The sequence below is a fragment of the Amblyomma mixtum genome, chromosome 9, assembly GCF_055824585.1.
Source record: "Amblyomma mixtum isolate Tamu chromosome 9, ASM5582458v1, whole genome shotgun sequence".
NCBI lineage: Eukaryota > Metazoa > Arthropoda > Arachnida > Ixodida > Ixodidae > Amblyomma > Amblyomma mixtum.
Genome location: NC_143020.1, coordinates 32,315,154 through 32,333,584, shown reverse-complemented (window position 1 = coordinate 32,333,584; position 18,431 = coordinate 32,315,154). Strand labels below are relative to the sequence as shown.

Genomic DNA, 18,431 nt, shown 5'->3' with positions numbered 1-18,431 from the left:
ACTCTTGTAAGGTTTCTACAGGTGGTTTTTGTTTTTATTTTGTTCTCTCGAGCGCTGTATCTTCTAGCTAGCACGAAGCGTCGCCCTTAAGGGAACACCGCAAGCTGCCGGCTCCGTTGAATTAACCTTTTCTTGTTCGTCGATAGAAATGTTCTGGGCGATTTGTGATTAGTATGCCTTCTTGATAAAGGGAAGGGTGGGGCCGCTCGGGATGGCATTTGGACAATTTGCGTTATCAATGGGCAATCACTTGACGAAGAAGAAGTGCAAAGAATTCCTGCACGAAAACCAAGAATTTTCTTTCTTCATCGATGCGTCGCTACAGACTGCCGCTAGCGAACATTAAGAAAGCTGCTGCAATGAACGCGACAGTAACAAACCTTTTGGAGCCTCTGGCGCAGTCACCGGAGGCTCGCCATGTTTATCAGCCAGTCGTGAAGTTCTGCACTGTGAGATCCAGAGTAATCTGCGCAGGACTTACGAAGGCTGCTGGCGGATATATACTAGCCGTGTGCCCGCACACAGCCGCCCTGACTCTGTCAGGGTGCTGCACGGGAAGCCAATATGGCGGTTGCCCTCAAATCACCTTCACGCAGCCCCCGCCTTTCATGCACAAACTGCATGTTTTGCCACTGCGAAGCTCACGCTTAGCCCTTTTCTTTTCCTAGCCCTTTCAACAAAACCGTGTATGTGTTGATTATCGCACTTATGCGCACGCTGCCCCCCCCCCCCTTTCCCCTAAAAAATATCTGCTGCCGTACAACAGTCAATCTGCAGACCAAGCACCAAAACCGCGGCACATATCGCTCTGAATACAGGCTGGTATGTCCGGTTTGAGCTCCGTACCGGACTAGTCTGTCCGGTTTGAGCTCCGTACCGGACTGGTCTGTCCGGTTTGAGCTTCGTACCGGACTAGTCTGTCCGGTTTGAGCTCCGTACCGGACTGGTCTGTCCGGTTTGAGCTTCGAACCGGGAATGGACTGTCCGGTATGAGCTCCGTACCGGAGCGGTCTGTCCGGTTTGGGATCGATATCGGACCGGTATGAACCGGTATAGCCATCAAACCGGACGGGTCTCGCCGGTATGAGAGTGATACCGGACCGGTATGAAACCGGTATGTTCCGGTAAAATCCGGTTTGCCGCGATACCGGATTTTTCAATAGGGGGTAGCTTGAAGTGTAATGCAGATATGTTTACGCGGTTGCCCATTTGTTAGGATTTAAGTATACTTTAGACAAATTGATAGCGTATTTACGAAAGTACAATTTACATACATTGTCAACACCAAAATGCGATTTATTTCGAGCATTAGATGGTTCAACGGTAGCTTGAAGTTTGTTGCAAATATGCTAATGCGGACAGTCAATTTGCTAGAATTTAAGCAACCTTTGCACGGATTAATTGCAAAACAGTTAAACGGGCGAGCTGGTGGCACATACCGAAAGGTAAACAGACAGCGCAAAGACGAACACCGCAGTAGAAGAAGCACAGGACGAGCGCCGTCAATACGCATTAATTGCGTATTTACGGATGTACATCTCAAATCCATTGACAACATGCAAATGCCATTTCCCGAAACGCGATTTCGAGCTATAGACTGTTCAACGACAGCTAGAAGTGTGCTGTAAATGCGTTTAAAGGACTGCCCGTTTGTAAGAATTGAAGTATAATTCGGATGTATTAATTAAATATTTACGAAAGTGCACTTTTAATGCACTGACAAGGTACTAAAACTGGATACATATTTTTTCACGCATTTGAAAAGTGCTCGAAGTATGCTTTATGTGAGGTATTTTTGGAATATTTTAAGAATATATTTCAAATACCTAGCATGAAATTTCAGGAACGTATTTACTACATATTTTTAGTGAATTCATGAATATAAAATATGTTTAAAATATAACTTAGATAGCCCACCGTATATTCTAAACGTATTAGTTTCCGTTAAGGGTTATTACATGAACAAAATAATTTTTCAATAGATGGCTTGAAATATTGTGGCTTGGAATGGTGCATGGCGTCAACGGGAAGATCATTCCAGTCTTTTGCAGTCTGGACGAAGAATGAAAAAAGATGCGCAGAAGTATGGGCAGATGGCGGGTAAACTCAAAAGATCCCGTACCTAGTTATGACATCACTGTTCTATTTGACTGCTGAGCCGAGACCAAAACAACAAGGGCAAGGAAACCAAATTAATGAACAAATCACCAACAGAAGACGAGTTTCATTTGGTCATTCATATTTAGTAAAGTCTTATGAGTCATTTCAAATAAAAAAAACACGTTAAGAAAAATTAGCCGCCTCTTCCTGTCATCAAGACCGTACCTTCACACGCGTTATGCCCTGCGCACGTTTTAGTGTAGCGTAGACGGTCCGATGACGTAAATAATGACTTACGCCAAAATTATCATTGATTCGCTGCAGTAGTTTCTGCAGAAAATGTTACGTACGCAAGCAAGTAGAAGAAAAGTGTTTTATGCACTCCGGTTTCGGTGCCACAAAATGAAGCGAGTTACAGAACTGTATTCGTTCACTCCTCAAGGTGTCTCTCAATCACACCAAGTATCTCGGCCTGGCACCTGACTAGTTTTCTGGGGCTCAGGGACTGAAGCAACGCCGCGACAGACTTCCCGAAGTACATCGCAGCATCGTTGTAGTAGGCAGTTTCCACGTCAGTTCGCACTGCTTTAGGGGCAGGTTCGCTTCCCGTGTCCAACTCGAACTGTTCCGCCGAGGGGGCATCGGGCTCTCTCGGACGTTTCAAGCTGAAGTCAAGCGGGGTCTGGCACACATCAGGAGAAGACCAAGTTTCGCCTGCCATTGAGCTGGTGCTGACTATGCGTGGCTGTACCTTCTCCTTGCGCAGATCTTTAGGCAGCGGGACCTCATCGATGGATTCCGGAGGTGGCTACAGAATAGAGATAACAAGAACGCATAATGTCCTGTAAACGAAACGCAGAAAAAAAGGATGTGCAATAGGGGACATTCAAAATTCCGCAAGTGCGCTTTCCCACATAACTATGTTGCCAAAAACAAGATCGCCGACTTCGCTATAAAGAAACTACGTGGGCTACAGGACAGGCGATAAAGGTGTGGATAGAACGTAAGAAACGTATTTTGGAAGAATAAAAAAAAAACTAGTCTTTGTTGCTTTGTTTCAGCTGGAAACGCATGGTCAGCCATCTTGTTTTGGGCAGCATTGTTATGCAGGAAAGCGCACTTGCGGAATTTTGAATATCCCCTATTGTGAAAGCACTGAACGCCAGCGACAGACGTGCCGGTATCGTCGATATGATCAAAATGGTCCTCAACTAACTGGGTGCACTATGTATGGAGCTGAAAGTGAAAGTTAGGCAGAGTTGATCATCACCTTCAGCGGGGTACGTCTCCTAAAAAACAAAAATGCCGGATGATTTAGCGTGGTTAGGCCTAATGAGAATTAGGGGCGCTAGCAGTTCAGTTTCAGTTCCAGGCCCGGTTTTCAGGGTCAGGCAGGCTCAAGACAACGATCGCCAAATTCGGAGATAGGCATGTCCTTAATGGGACACTGAGGAGAAATTGAAGTTGGCTTGTATCGACAGAATACCAGCTCCTGATTACAAAAACGCCACTCATACTGACAACAAAGCTCTTGTAACGTAGAAAAGAGCAAGAACCAAAATACAGCTATCGCCGCCACAGGCCAAACTCGCAAGTACAAGCGTGATGAGATCACAGAACAAAACAGTGTTGCTAGAACCATTCGTTCTAGCAACACCAGGAACCGAGAAACCATGCATCACTGAGGCGCAGCCAATGCATGCGCAAATCTCCTTGACGTCGCCAGATGGCGCCACGTGCCCGGCTGCTACGCGCGCTCCTGAAGCATCGGGACAAATCAGCGCCTGTTTTCCGGCGGTAGGCGGGCTCCCGGTATTCCGCTAGCGGTAACAAGGTACACGGTATGCTAAAGGTGTCTATTTGCGAGAACTTCGTTGACGACTTCGAGAACGAGATCCATCGTAACGCTGGCAAAACGCCAGTGCAAACGTAATCGAAGCGACTGTAGCGACGGCCGCAATAGCCGATAGATGTCTTCAACGTGCGGCCGGCGGTAGCTTTCTTTTCGGCTGCTGCCAGGCCGCACTGCTGGCCGTCAGAAATCACGGAGTCTGCGTTACGTCATGTGCACGTCATGTTTCACGTCTCTTAGTCCTCTGTCGTCATAGACGAATCCCAAGTTTGAATCAGAGCGGCGGGAAAAACTTTTTCAACTTCGATTCCAAATTTCTTAGAAATAAATGCATCTTTCGCTGCCGGCCAAGTGGCAACAAAGCCATGACATGCCGAACTATCGGATTTTACTATAAAAAAATATTAATAGTGCTCTCCTCAGTGTCCCTTTAACGGTGTGATGCGAAATAGTAAATGGTTAATGCCCATGTATGCCGAATTACTTGTTCTCCACTTTGCATTCACAGATTGCTGGAAGTCCTCATACCACTCGTGGCTAAGCGGTGCGGCGATTAAGCGACGCGCCACTGCCCTGCAATGGCAGGTGCTGCCACTAATGAGCCTCTTGAGACCGAGATTGCACTTCCCGAGCAGCGTCAAGGTCACGGGAAGAGTCTTGGGATAGACAAACATCGGCGAAATGTCGGATTGGGGGTTTCAGAGCTACCGCACTAAAATATGAGGTGTGTCCAACGTATCAGTAGCCCTGTCCTGGGCCCGCGGTTCCCCGCTGTCCTCGCCAGTTACTCATTCTAATCTCCTTGCTAGGTACTCTCCGGCGCCGCGATGCATCGGCCTTCTCTTATGATATAGTCAGCTACCTGAGCGACAGCCATACTGCGGCGAGCACATGCTCACTTCCGTGCTGGCCCGTTCGGATCGAGGAAGTGGGACGACATCGGCTGTCGCGACAGATAGCGCTTCAGCATCCCCACAGACGCATGGATGGGGAACAGCCGAGAAAGAACTGATGGCATAGGCTTAGGATCGTCGACGAGAACTTGTCCGCGCTGCCTGGCCTGCGTCACGACACCTAGGTCCATTTAGTTTATATACCCAGTCGCTTTGCGTGCCTTCAACACTTGTCGACCTCACGTCTGCAGTTATGCCACCAGCATAACTGCATGCAGGCTGATACGATAAGCAGCCCATGGGCTTAATTAGAAAAATAAACACCCAAAATTGGGTATAAATTAGTTCTGCGCTGGTAATTTGCAGCTCAACGCTATAAATTGAATTATAAACTATTTCACCATTTATGAGGGAAAGACCACGAAAAAAAACTCGCCTCACAGGTGCCTAAAATGCGTTGTAGGCTCCTAAGCATCACATTGTTTGACCTAAACATTTAAAACAGAGGTGTGGGGTAGATTCTAAATAAAGAAAAAAGGTCGTAAAAATTTAACGGAAACAATGGGACTCGGACTAGCATATTCACAGTCGTAAACGAGGAATAAATAGCCTACTCCATAGACTTTTTTCTATTCCTGCTTGGGCATCAAGCACAGCGACACTGAAAGCATGTCAGGCAGGCTTCAGCTGACGCAGATATGTTAAAATTATTTCAATACACAAAGTCACCGAGAATGGTGATCCTCTGAAACTTTGTGCCCGACACATTTTGCAGGAGAAACTGCATACCTACTTCCGATCAAATTTTGTCTGGCAAGTCGTACATTCACATTCCATGACGCGAGAGCTAACGACTGTTCTGATAGCGTGAATACTCACCGTCTTGAAGTGGCTACAATTCGCCGCTAAATGGCTGTGCCACCACGGACTGTGTCGGGGGGCAAATCAGCAATTATCGGTTAAGAAAAAGGTTAAATGCGAGGTCTGTTAGAAAAGTATCCGACCTTTGGCTGAAGAAAAAAAAATGCCATAACTGGAGCGTTGGAAACCTAATTACCTTCAAAGTGGTCTCCTTGGGACTCAACACACTTCTCCCAGATGTGCTGCCACTGTTGGAAGCATTCCGAAAAGGCCTTTTTCGAAATGGAGTTTAGCTCAGCTGTCGTTGCAGCCATAGTGTCCTCTCTTGTCTGAAATCGCGCTCCTTTCAATGACCTCTTGATTTTGGGAAACAACCAGAAGTCGCAGGGGGCCATATCAAGAGAGTAAGAAGCCTTTTGAACTACAGGGGTCTGGTTTTTCGCCTAAAAAGTCTTAATCAAGTGCGAAGAATGTTCAGGAGCATTGTCGTGATGGATGCGCCAATTTCCTGTTGACCACAACTCCGGTCTCTTGCGCCGCACAGCATCACGTAGGCGACGGAGGACATTCCTGTTGTACTCTTTGGTCAGTGTTTGATCCTCTGGCGTGCGTACTCGTCGTGTGCCACACAGCGAGAGTCCAAGAAAGCAGTCAGCATCACTTTGACGTTGCTGAGCATTTGGCAGGCCTTCTTCGGTCTTGGGGACGTGGAATGCTTCTACTGTGACGACTGGGATTTTGTTTCCGGGTAGTACCCGTACACCCAAGACTCGTCACCAGTGATTATGGTGTTGATGAAGTCGTGGTCACTGTTTGTGGAATCCAGCGTGTCCTGTGAGACTTCAACACGAAGTTGCTTTTGCTCCACCGTGAGCAGCTTCGACGCGAATTTCGCCGCAACTCTCTTCATGGCCAAATCTTCGGTGATAATGGAATGTGCAGAGAAACTACTGATGTCCACCTCTTCCTCAATTTCTCGGATAGTCACACGACGGTCCCGCATCACCAGAGTGTTCACTTCGGCAGTGACCTGGCCATTTCGGCATGTTGATGGCCGACCGGAGCGTGGCTCGCTCTCCACCAAAGTGCGGCCATCTTTAAACCAGTTGTACTATTGCTTAATTTGTGTGCTGCTCTAAGCATCGTCACCGAAAACCGTCTAAATATTCCGAATGGTTTCCACTTGGCTGTCGCCCCGTTTCTGGCAAAATTTGATGCATTAGCGCTGCTCCTGTCGCACCGCCATTTTGCTTGCACTAAAAAACCGACGAGAGCACTGCGCACTGCCTCACTCAAACGCTGCCTCCCAGCGACTGACGCTATCGGCAGGCGGGAAAAAATTTGTGCATGCGCACGACGGTTCAAGGTCTGCTGGTGCAAGCGCGCTTGTTTCATATTCATCAGGTGTTCGCAAAAAAAAATAAGGTCACATACTTTTCTAACAGACCTCGTATAGAGAGAGGGCTCTGTTGAAAAAAATAAGGGGTACTGAAGAAATCGGCACTTAGAACATACTGAATGCTTATGCAGGAAATCACCGAAGAAAATATCTACGATAATTGTAGGGGAGGCTCCTTGTCGTTCGATGCCAGGACAGGAGTTCTGCGGACTGAGACATATCGAGTGAAGTACTACGAGATGGGCACGTTGGGAGGTGCGTGTGGAGAGGAAGAGGAAACGGCTGAACACTTGATACATTTCTGTAAAGGGCTGCACTCTACAGCTGAAAGCAGTGGGGCTGATTTATTCAAAGCATTGGGGTTCAAGGACAGTGAAAGAGTAATGAATTTTAAGCGGATAGAAGTAACCAAGCGAAGGTTATCTGATTGATGGCTAAAATCAAGACAAGAGTGAAATTTCACGAGTAATGGCTAGGTGGGTTGAGCCACAGCCCGATTTAAAGGGTTCAGCCCTATCCATCTATCCATCCAATACCATCCATTATTCCAATTCCATCCATTCAATCCCATCCATCCAATCCATCCATCCGATCCAATCCCATCCATCTAATTCCATCCATCTATCCAATACCATCCATCCCTCCATCCAATCCTATCCAATTCCATTCATCCCTCCATCCAATCCCATTCATCCCTCCATCCAATCCCATAACGCCATCCATTCCCATCCCTCCACCCAATCCCATTCATCCATCTAATCCCATCCATCCAACCAATCCCATCCATCCATCTAATCCCATCCATCCAAACCATCAATCCAATACCATCCATTAATCGAATCCCATCCATTCAATCCCATCAATCCATCCAATCCCATCTATCCAATACGATGCATCCCTCCATACAATCCCATCCATCCCTCCAAACAATCCCATCCATCCAATCCCGTCAATCCATCCATCCATCCATCGTTCACGCTGGAGTTCGCAAACTGGCGTAAAAGGAAAAGTGGGTGCGTGACTGCCGTACCCAAGCGTGTGGAACGCTGGATGCGCAGACACAAATGATTACCGTTTTCCTTTGCGGGACCTCCTCGACAGCCGTCCAGCTGGGACCCCGGTTCTTCAGGACCGGCTCCAAAAAGGACATCGACCGGAAGTAGCGCCATTTTCCGGTGTACACGTTGACCGACTTCTCGCCGCTCTTGGGTTGGATTTTCTGTCTCTCTGCCCGGTAACCACGCCGCTTGCTTCTGAACAGTGACCGCAAAGTGGCTGCGGCAGTGATAGACACACGGTGCCATATAACGCTAAATCATGAAAACACAATAAGAAATATGTATGTATATATATATATATATATATATATATATATATATTAGTCCTTTTTTCTAAGAGTGTGTATATATATATGTATATAAATATATATATATATACACACTCTTAGAAAAAAGGACTAACAGGAGCCAAGAGGTTAGTTTTTTTGGGGACTTACTGACCTGCCTCTGGCATTCCTCCTTTTCGGGACTAAGTGCAAAGGGTGTAACTGTTGGTCCCCTTGGAAAAGGTGCAACAGTTAGTCCCCGGGAGCAGACGTTTAATAAAAAAAAGAAAACGACCCATGATTTCCAGCGTAATTAAGAGGGGAAGAGTTTCCGACAGAGCTTGACACACATAACTGCGATAAAGGAAACAGAAACAAACATACATACAAACACCAGGACCCGAACCGACAACCTTTGCATTATGAGCCGAGCGCGGCTATGACTAGACCACCACAACTTTTTTTTTTCTTCATTACTAGACCACCACAACAGACTGTCCGTAGCTGAAAATAAAAACCTTATATGTGAAACACACATATTGTCGGTCTTTACCGCTGAAATTGTTATCAAACGTGTTGCTGTTTTGAGCACAGTATGGTGATTTTTTTGTCTTTTGCAACAACCTGCGGTAAGCCTTAATGCGCCCGCACAATGGTCCAAATCACGTTTTGGCCAAAAAAGAGGTGGCGAACTGTTCGTAAATTACGGCCGGTACTTCACAACCACAACAGTTGTTTTCTTTTCGCTTCTTTTTTTGCTTATAAGATGGTCTTATTTCTTGCAATTCGCAGGTTCACATTACAGCCTTTTGAAAACAAATATAGAAGGCGATGGTTCACTTCGTTTTTTGTTACTGGCGGACAGCGGTGACAGCGAATTGACTGCTTGCCACTCTCCGGTTCGCTAAGTGTCGCCGATACTCGCGCAGCATCACATAAGCTCGTAAACAAACGGCAACGATATGAAACTACGTGTACTTGCTTAACCCTAACCTTTACAACTTACATTCGACACGTATTGAAGCTCATAGTATCTGTTTATGCACTTGCACAGCTGCCATCCGTTTCGGTTGCATGAAGCCTTTTTCTCGCGCAAAAGGGTATCGGCTTCCCCACAGGCAGCGGCGATGCTCTCATTGGCGTTAGATCACGTCCTGCGCTTCAAAAATCGAGTACTATTGCAGTCGGGGTCTTCTCGCGCGATTTTCGCGTGCTGCTATGCTGTGGTTCGCGCCCGGTTAGTCTCTTTCTCGTCAGTTAGTCCGTTGAGTTTGCGCACGGCGCACATTTGTGGTAAGAAGAGTGGCGTGTACAAATTTAGGGACTAACGAGCCGTTTTGAGGACTAAAGTATTCGTTACTCCCCTCTGGGGCGGCTTTTTTCTTAGGGTGTGTATATGTATATATATATATATATATATATATATATATATATATATATATATATATACATACACACCACAAAACCTTATCTGATTTTTACTCGTCACCAAATTCAATTATCACCCAAATACGCGTCACAGCCGGATCCGCAGGAATACCCACATTTTACATTTCACCTCACCGACTATTCCTTTTCAGTGACCGGTCCCATCCCCATTTCCCTCCTCCCTGCAGAGGGGATTTTATGATTATCATCAGCAGGCTGACTACGCCCACTGCAAGGCAGAGGCCTGTCCAATATCTCTCCAATTAACCCTGTCCTTAGCCAGCTGCGCCCACCGTATCCCCGCAAACTTCTCAGTCTCATCCGCCCATCTAAATTTCTGCCGCCCTCTGCTACTGTTGCCTTCTCTTGGAATCCACTCCGTTACCCTTAAGCACCAGCACCTTCGCATTATATGCCCTGCCCAAGCCCATTTCTTCCTCTTGATTTCGACTAAGATACCATTAACCCAGGTTTGTTCCCTCACCCACTGTGCCCACCTCCGGTTTCTTAACGTTATACTTATCATTTTTCTTTTCTTAGGACGCTGCCTTGCCCTCAACTTAAGCTGAACCCTTTTCGTTAGCCTCCACGTGTCTGCCCCGTAGGTGAGTACCGGTAAGATATAGCTGTTGTATACTGTTCTCTTGAGGGCGACTGGTTAACTGCCATTCATTATCTGAGAGAACCTGCCATATGCGCTCCTCACCATTCTTATTCTTTTAGTTATTGGGCACCACCATACTGCGGATTCTACATATTTTATCTTTGCAGTTTTATTGATACCCTTGTTTTTTTCTAGATTGTATATTTATAATATTTACCTGATACACTGCTTCCGATTTGTGCGTCATTGCACCACTTTCTTTGTTCTATCAGGCCCCCGACAGCCTTCTGCTACGGGACGTCCTTCTGTATTATTTATGTAGTGAATATAATGTATTTGTATTCAACATTGATGTGGAGATTAATGAATAAATGTTGATGAGTTAATGAATGAGTTGGTATCTAGTTACTGTTCCGGACATGGCCGCCATGTCGGCCTAGCCGGTCGGCCGCAGCTGCGTATAGCAGCAGCAGCAGTAATAGTCGCTTGCTGCGCTGTGCAGTTGTGTTTTTTGACTGCGTTTTAATGCGAAAGCATTTCTTGACTCATTAGTGGCGCTCGTCCGACAAGACAGATCCATAGCCAATCCAACACTAGCCACATAACAATCCATAAACAGTTCATAACTATCGAAACAATGGACAATCCTTTTCGAAAATGCATAATGCAATGTAGTAAATCGAGAAAAGTCCACGATCCAATCATAAGTCTATAACCCAACCGAATCCGGAGGAAGCCATAGCTAGCCACACTTAGGCACCGCTGATCCCAACCCGACTGACTGACAACTGACGAAACTGACTGACAGCTTCCGGTAGGAGTGGTGACGTCACATCTGTCGGCTGTTACCCAGCGGCGACAGCCGCCGTTGCGCCAGTCAATGCTTTCGCACTGACGCATGTACGGTGTCGTGAGTGCCTCGCTAATATTTTTATTCTGAGTAGTGCCTTTTTTTATCATTGCTCTAAGAGGGCTCTTGCAGCTGCGCCTGTGATTAATTGCGCTGTCGCTGTCACCTGCGTGTGCGAACACCAATTCTTGGTCGGACAACCAATAATAAATAAATAACGCCGCTTGAAAGCAGATGTTTGGAGTGTTGAAAGAACAGACATTGTAATGCTGCGCCAACTACATCTAACTTGAAAAGCTTTGAATGCGGGATAAAGTATACAACTCAGCATTAAGAAAAACAAGCTAAGAATGTTGTCTGTATGCTTGAAAGTGTACTTGTGCTTAATGCTTCTCTCCCAGGTTTAATAAGCCCACAACTAGTTCCTAACATAATTCATTTTTTTCCCTTCCTAATGCTGCTTACGCAAATACACATGGGAAAACGAAGGAACTCCTGGTGTCATACACTGCTCAAATTTACAGGATTCAAATCTGCTGATCACTTTCTAGAACTCCCCTGCTGAAGGCATGTTCTAGAGCTCGTATTTTCTCCGTACAAATGAAGAATCACTTTGTGCTGCGTCGAGAAGGATATGTTCTGTGTAAAAGCGGCATGAAAACAGTATGTAATCCAAAATGCCGTTGCTTGAGACATGTTAACTAGATAGAAAAGTCCATGGACTGTATAGAGGACTTGATACCTGTCTCCTTTACTTGTCTTTTTTTGTGCTGGTGGATATACCTCAAACATCAACTCAATAACTAGCTCATCTCAACACAGCCTTTGGTGTTTTCCTGAGAAAAGTTTCTAATTCAGCTTCTGAAGAAGAAATGCTATAGGACATAAGTGACTAATGCTTGGCAGCAATGGTTAAAGTTTAATGACAAATTTTGATGCTAGCTGGAAGGTCACTGGCTAATGAAGGAGGTGTGGAGAGCTCAGTGTCTGGACCTAATTACATTAACAGCAAAACCTGGCAGAGAAAGTGAGAAGAAAATACGAAAGCATGTGTACTCATTGAGACTCAAAAGCGAAGAAGAATCCCCTGGCAACGAAACCGCCAGTAACTGTGAAGAAATAATAGGCAGGAAACTAGATTATTAGAGTCGTTCAATGACTGTATCAGATGTACAGGGTGCACAACCACTGGTATATGACAATACTTGTATAAAAGGCCCGCGTCATTAATCAGAAACATCATGGAAATAGTGTACACTGGGATGTAAAACATTGACAGTAATTTGAACAGCACTGGTGTAGCTCATGGTTAGATGCCCAGTCTTCCGCTGGTCGACCCAGGAGCCATGCAAGTATTCTAGCATGACAACATTTCCTTGCAGACACATCTGCGCGGTTTTTGGCTTCACGGTTCTAAAAAATGAAGTTGAAAAGAAGCTCCTTAGGGTTTGAATGGTAGCATAAGTGCAGAACGCCCCACTGCAATGTGGCGCCGCTTCATCTGCGGAGTGACGCGCGAAGCAAATTTCTAGTGCTGCTTTTTCACCTCTCCCATTGTTGCTCTCCCATATGTTCTCCTCAAGGTTGTGGGCAGCCAAAACATCAGAACCATTCGAAAAAATGGCACATGCGCCTTTACATCACACATTCAGGGAAGACGGCAAAAGCCATAGCTGATGCGCTGAACGATGACCGTACCTGAATACGGCGCGAGCAGCTAAAAGCTACTTCGCCATGTATAGCTTTTACTGCAGATGGAAGCGCTATGCAGCGGTTTCATTAACGAAGAAAAATCACAAAACTTCACTGGTACCACTGTTCGTGCAACACGCACCATTCAAACCTTCCGAAAACAAGAAAACCGAGCACAACGTACCACTACCCTGGCAGCAACAGACACCAATTCGTGGTTTTCCTCTTGAGCTTGCTCATTAATATCTTCCGCGTCGTGTGTCGAGATCCGCCTCGGAATTTTTCGTGCTGCGTATGTCACCACAAGCGATTCCTTATAGCTAGAGGTGGTTCCGGCCACTGATGTGCTTTGCACGTAATAGAACCCTTCCTGTGCGCTACATTGCCAAACCTGCTGAATTCCCATAGCAACTTCGCCGGTTAGCTGGTTTTGCGCAGAGGGTCAAGCCAAGCCTTGTTGCTACCTGTCTTTTCTTTTTTTACTATCACGTCAGAGGAAGACACGACGTCAAAGCCTTTGCCGTAAAGTAGGCGAGTGTAATGAATCTCTTCGGCTAACTAATTAACCGTAATAGCGGTAACCAGACGTGCTATGGAATCCCTCCCCAAGCAAGGGCAATTGAGCGCCCATCACGCCCATCAAGCCTTCTAGCGGCGACGCTAGTCCCAATTTCGCTCCGGCGCACGTCACCGAAGGTGGAGGGATGGTTCCCTCAGTCGGTACGATCTCCGTCTGTCCGCAACTTGAGGTGGCACTTCGCCTTCTTTGGCATGTGTGGGGTGCTGTCCGCTGCCGCCGTTTTGTGCTTGTCTGATGCGAGTGTTATTTTATTGGCTTCTTTTATCCCTCATCTCCTTTCGGACATCTAGTCAGTTCTTCCCTCTAGTCTTTTGTTATTTTTCCCTGCGCTGTCCTCATAGTGGCCCAGCCCAGCTCTTTCAGCCTGGCAGTAGCCCTTCTATCCCCTCTCTCTCTTTGAGACCCTTACCGCTCTGCCTCTGCTGCCCGGTCTTTTTGTAGCGACAGCTACAGTACACCAGCTCTTAGAGCCTGAAGCGTAGCACCTTTGAGGTCCGTGACCTCGAGCCGGTTGGTCACGTGGTGCGGAGCGGCTGCTGCTGCCGGCAGTGCTGCGCGCCGGCGAAACCAAGCTGCAACAGCTGTGCGCACGCGCCGTGTTGAGTGGGGGGTGGGTGGAGTGGAGAGACATGATTTTTGTTTCGATACCTGGGCGCCGCCATGTTTGTTTTACTCGAGCGCCGCCTACCGCCGACGCCATCTTGGACTGATAATTTGCAGCCCGTGGGCTGCGGCAGAAGCAGCGTGCGATCTCTGAAAGTGTCATTCGGCCGTTTTATTCCTGCCAAGCCTAGAAATTTTGGGTGGGCGTTCGCCTCGTTTCCATTCTCGCGTTTTAGCTCCTGCAATAACCAACTGGGAGCAAGCGACCATTCCTCGACGCAGCGAATGATCAGCATCGGTGAGTGCCATGCTCGCAGTTCACGCATGTAGTTTTTGTCACCGGTTGCCTGTAGGGCAAATGCGGCACGGTGTTGCATGTTAGAAAAACGAAAGCAAAATGTGTTGAAACACAAGATCGCGGAGAGCAGTGAATATCTAGTTTTTCGTGGAGCGCAGTTTTTCATGAACGGTTTCGCTGCCTGCTTGGACGTGGCAAGTGTAACAGTTTAGATGCTGATCTTGCGACAGAGTACCCCGTTTACAAACTGAACATTTTGGAAACAGCGAGTACATGACTGAAACGAATCCACTTCTGATGATTAGAATGTTTTTGCGGAGATACGCGCGATGAAATTGCAATTCGGCCCCTCCTGCCGCTTGCGTGGGGCTGTTCGCACTACGAGCGATAGAAGCCAGTTGACTGATAGCAATTCGCATTCTCGCCTTCTCCGCTCCCGCCAGTACTAACTGGTGCACAAATACCAGAAAATGTGCAATTACACGATCTATTAGGTTGGTACGCTAATGGAACGCTATTACCACTTACTGACAGGCAGAATCGCCGCACCTGTGTTGAGAATTCCAATCTCAATCGGGTCGGGCACTGCACTGCTCAAGTCGCTGCGTTTGTTGTATTTCTGGCACGGTTATGCATAGTGTGGCTTTTTTTTTACAGTGCATTCGATGCGATTTCAGTCGAATAATTTATTCCAATGCATGGCAGCGATTACCGTCCTGTGCATGCCGTGTATTTTTTCATCTTACGTTGCCATGGCTGCATTTTTCCTCACTTTGCAGTTGGGTAAAAGTTCATGTCGCCGCTTCTATTCATGCTATGCTGTGCAAATTAAATTAGTATTTTTGCACGAACGATATGTTTATTTTTTTTCAGGTGGTGATCCCCACACCCTCCCGATTTGACGATCATGTGGGGCGGCGAAACGACGTTGTGGCCAAATTTGTGAAGTACTCACATAGTGTACTGCTGAATTAAAAGAGCTCTGCCAAGACCGTCCAAATACTTGATCTCCTAAAATTATGCACAGAGTATAGTTTGGTAACCAACGCTACCCACGCGCTGCGCTTCGTTCCGCGCCCGATATTAGGCACAGGCAGTGGGTTTGTTTGTCTGCATTTCGTTCACAAAGTGCGCTAACGTTTAAGCTTTTTGTTGGCGCAAGTATTTTTCGTTCACCAACTACGTCCACTGCCAATGCAACTTGGGACCGGCGAAAAAACTGCGAAGAAATGGACACCGCAGACGTGATGAGACCTTCGCATAAAATGATGCGCGTGCATACTGGCGGCGTTTGTTTTTTTCTACTTTCGTCTACTTTTTCCGCAACCGACAATAAAACAGTGATGTCTAGAAGTCGTTCGTGTTCCGTACAACATTGCTGCTTTTGTTGTACAGACGCAAACACGCGCTTGACCGGTAGCTAAGCAGCCGCGGACGTTGCTCCGCGCGCCGGATTATCAGCCCAGGGGAGGACGGCAACAGTGGGGTGTCGCGCAGCGCACGTGTTTGAGAGTATTTCTCGCTCTCCTGCCCGCTCCTCGTAAAATGGTGTATAATAGGCGGCTCGGCAGGGCCTCCGGTGCCAAGTTGGAGAGTGAAGGGGAGGACGGGAGATGTAGCTCCCGCATCACTCCAGCTTTAAGCAGAGCTAAACCACAGCCAATTTTTTCTCGTCAGCATCTGCCGCTAAAAAAAAAATGTGTGGGGAGACAGCATGGTATACCGGCCAAACAAACGAAGGCTTCTCGTGGTGCGAGATTGCCCCCGCTTGGGGAACGATTCATCCCCCCGTTCTAATACCGCTTGGCATAATCGGCACCCTCTGCGGGCAGGAGCGGGGTATCTTTCGCGTTGTGCAGGCGCCCATGGCGGCCTCACCTGTTTTGGACGTCGGTTCGTACGGTAATAGTTGTCCCGCTCGGCTACCGGCTGCCCGAGCGAATCCGGTGCGAGGTGGGCAGTGCTGCCGGCCGGCGGCATTTGTGCGACTTCCTGCACATTCCTCTGTTCGGGAGTCTTCCGTATGAACACCTCTTGAACTTCAAGTAGGGCTCGCAGCGGTTAATAAAGAAATATTTAATAAATCTGCTCACTGATCAACAGCTTAGAACTACTGGAACGAATCGCAGGATATATGGAATTGGCATTGCGGCGTTAGACTAGACTATCTGCAAGTACTGCGCAATAAAAACTTAGGAACAAAGTTGGCGACATAAGTTGTTTACATGACCTCTCAAGAAAGGTGACGTCTTGGTATCACGAATGCCGAAATCACAAAAATGAAGAACACACGGGCATTCACAGAACATGCAAATAATTTAGAAGAGTGTACATGTGACGGCCGAACCGTAATGTTCAAAAGGAGAGTTGAAGCTAAAGGAACAGAACAAGGCACTCCTGAGAGCCGGAGCGAAGTCAATAGGGGTAATCAAATAAGCCACACCACGTTCTGGACAAGTACGGATTTATGAGAGCAGAGAATGAGTTTGGGTTGACTGGCGACGTCATACATCCCCCTCTCCCCTTCCTCGAATACTACTGCTGATTTGTTGTAATGGTTAAGTTATACATAGGATAGCACGTTATATTCGCCTACAGCCGCTGAATAATTTATAACCGAATTTCTTTTCTCATCTGTTACGGTTCTGGTTTCAACTGCCGAATTATGACTATGACGTCAGCGGGAACGGAAGGCATGAAAAAAAACGATATAATCTTTGCTTCATCGTTTCGCTTCCTACAACGCTAAAGCCAGCCTGTCTGAAGAGCCGGAATCAAAACGAGCGGAGAACGAGGAATTCATTGCACATTTTCATTCCTCGCGCGAACTATACTGACCTTTCAAGCCTTAGTCATCGCTTGGCTGTCGAAACCGAATCAGGCGAGAGAAGGAATTCGATCAAAAATTAAGTGGTGATAGGCGAACTCCACGTAGTGGTCCACGTATAGTAATGCCCTGCGCATCATTACAATGAAGAAAATCTGAAACCGAAATTTGGATAGTCCTTGAAGGCGGTGCCATCGATTGAGCGTTCAAGCGGGAAAAACGTCGGAGATTAATCACCAAACATGGCCATTCCTTCCTTTCACGCGAGGACATAGACCAAGCTTATGATCGGCGAATAATAGGCTAATAGCACCGATTCGCACACACGAATGCCATCAATATGCCAAGTAGTGCATGCAAAATGTTTCAGAACGTGTTCGCAAAATCAATACGTCGCCACCCTCCCTTATTCTTTCCATACCAGGCACAAGGCTCCAGAGAGCACATTGATCGATTAAAAAAAAAAAAAACAGAGGAAGACACCTACCGGCTGAGTAGGGACCATACGCAGGCCATTTCTTTTTCATCTCCTCCACCACGTCCTTCCAGAGGAGCTCCGTGACGACGCGCTTCTTGTAATCCCGGCTAGCAACATCCCAGATGGCTGTCCGCTCCCTGATAAGGTCGATGAAGTATTCGTTCGCCTCGTAGGGTAAGATTAACGCCATCGCCATCGAAGTAGCTGCTGTTTCAGGCACACCCGTACGTCTTAGTCCTGGCTGCGTCAACGTCCGGGTTAGTCTAAGATGCACTACTGGCTTACGAGGATCGCAGGCAACAAGCACGGTGACTGGAATAAGGTTCGCTGTGGCGGCCTGTCTATATCGAAGCGTACGAGCGCGGAAGTGCAGTGAACGCTGATGTTCGAAGGCTGTCCGAGGTGTACCTGTTCCGTGCTCGCTTCGGGAGCTGCGCCAGCACTGGTACTGGGGGCACTGCTTGGCTTGGAGCGGGGAAGGGAGTGGGGATGTGGGGGGGATTCGCTTGCGACGCGCACACAATGGGCGTGGTCACCAGGTGTCCGGGGATCTTGTCTCAGGCCGCAGCAGTCCTGTCACTGGCTCCATGACAGGTGGGCCGGTCTTGGGTGGACCCCGCGCAGGTGGAACTGGGGTGGTGG

General features: G+C 47.3%; 1 protein-coding gene across 1 annotated transcript; it reads right to left on the bottom strand.

Annotated features, from left to right (window-relative positions):
* Positions 1-2,530: 2,530 nt before the first annotated feature.
* On the bottom strand, positions 2,531-17,979 carry LOC149328669 (uncharacterized). Its single transcript, XM_089559059.1, has 3 exons — positions 17,799-17,979; positions 8,178-8,380; positions 2,531-2,908 (listed from the first exon to the last, which is right to left on the bottom strand). The coding sequence occupies exons 1-3, from the start codon at positions 17,977-17,979 to the stop codon at positions 2,531-2,533; spliced, it is 762 nt and encodes a 253-aa protein (XP_089415185.1).
* Between the last annotated feature and the right edge of the window lie 452 nt (positions 17,980-18,431).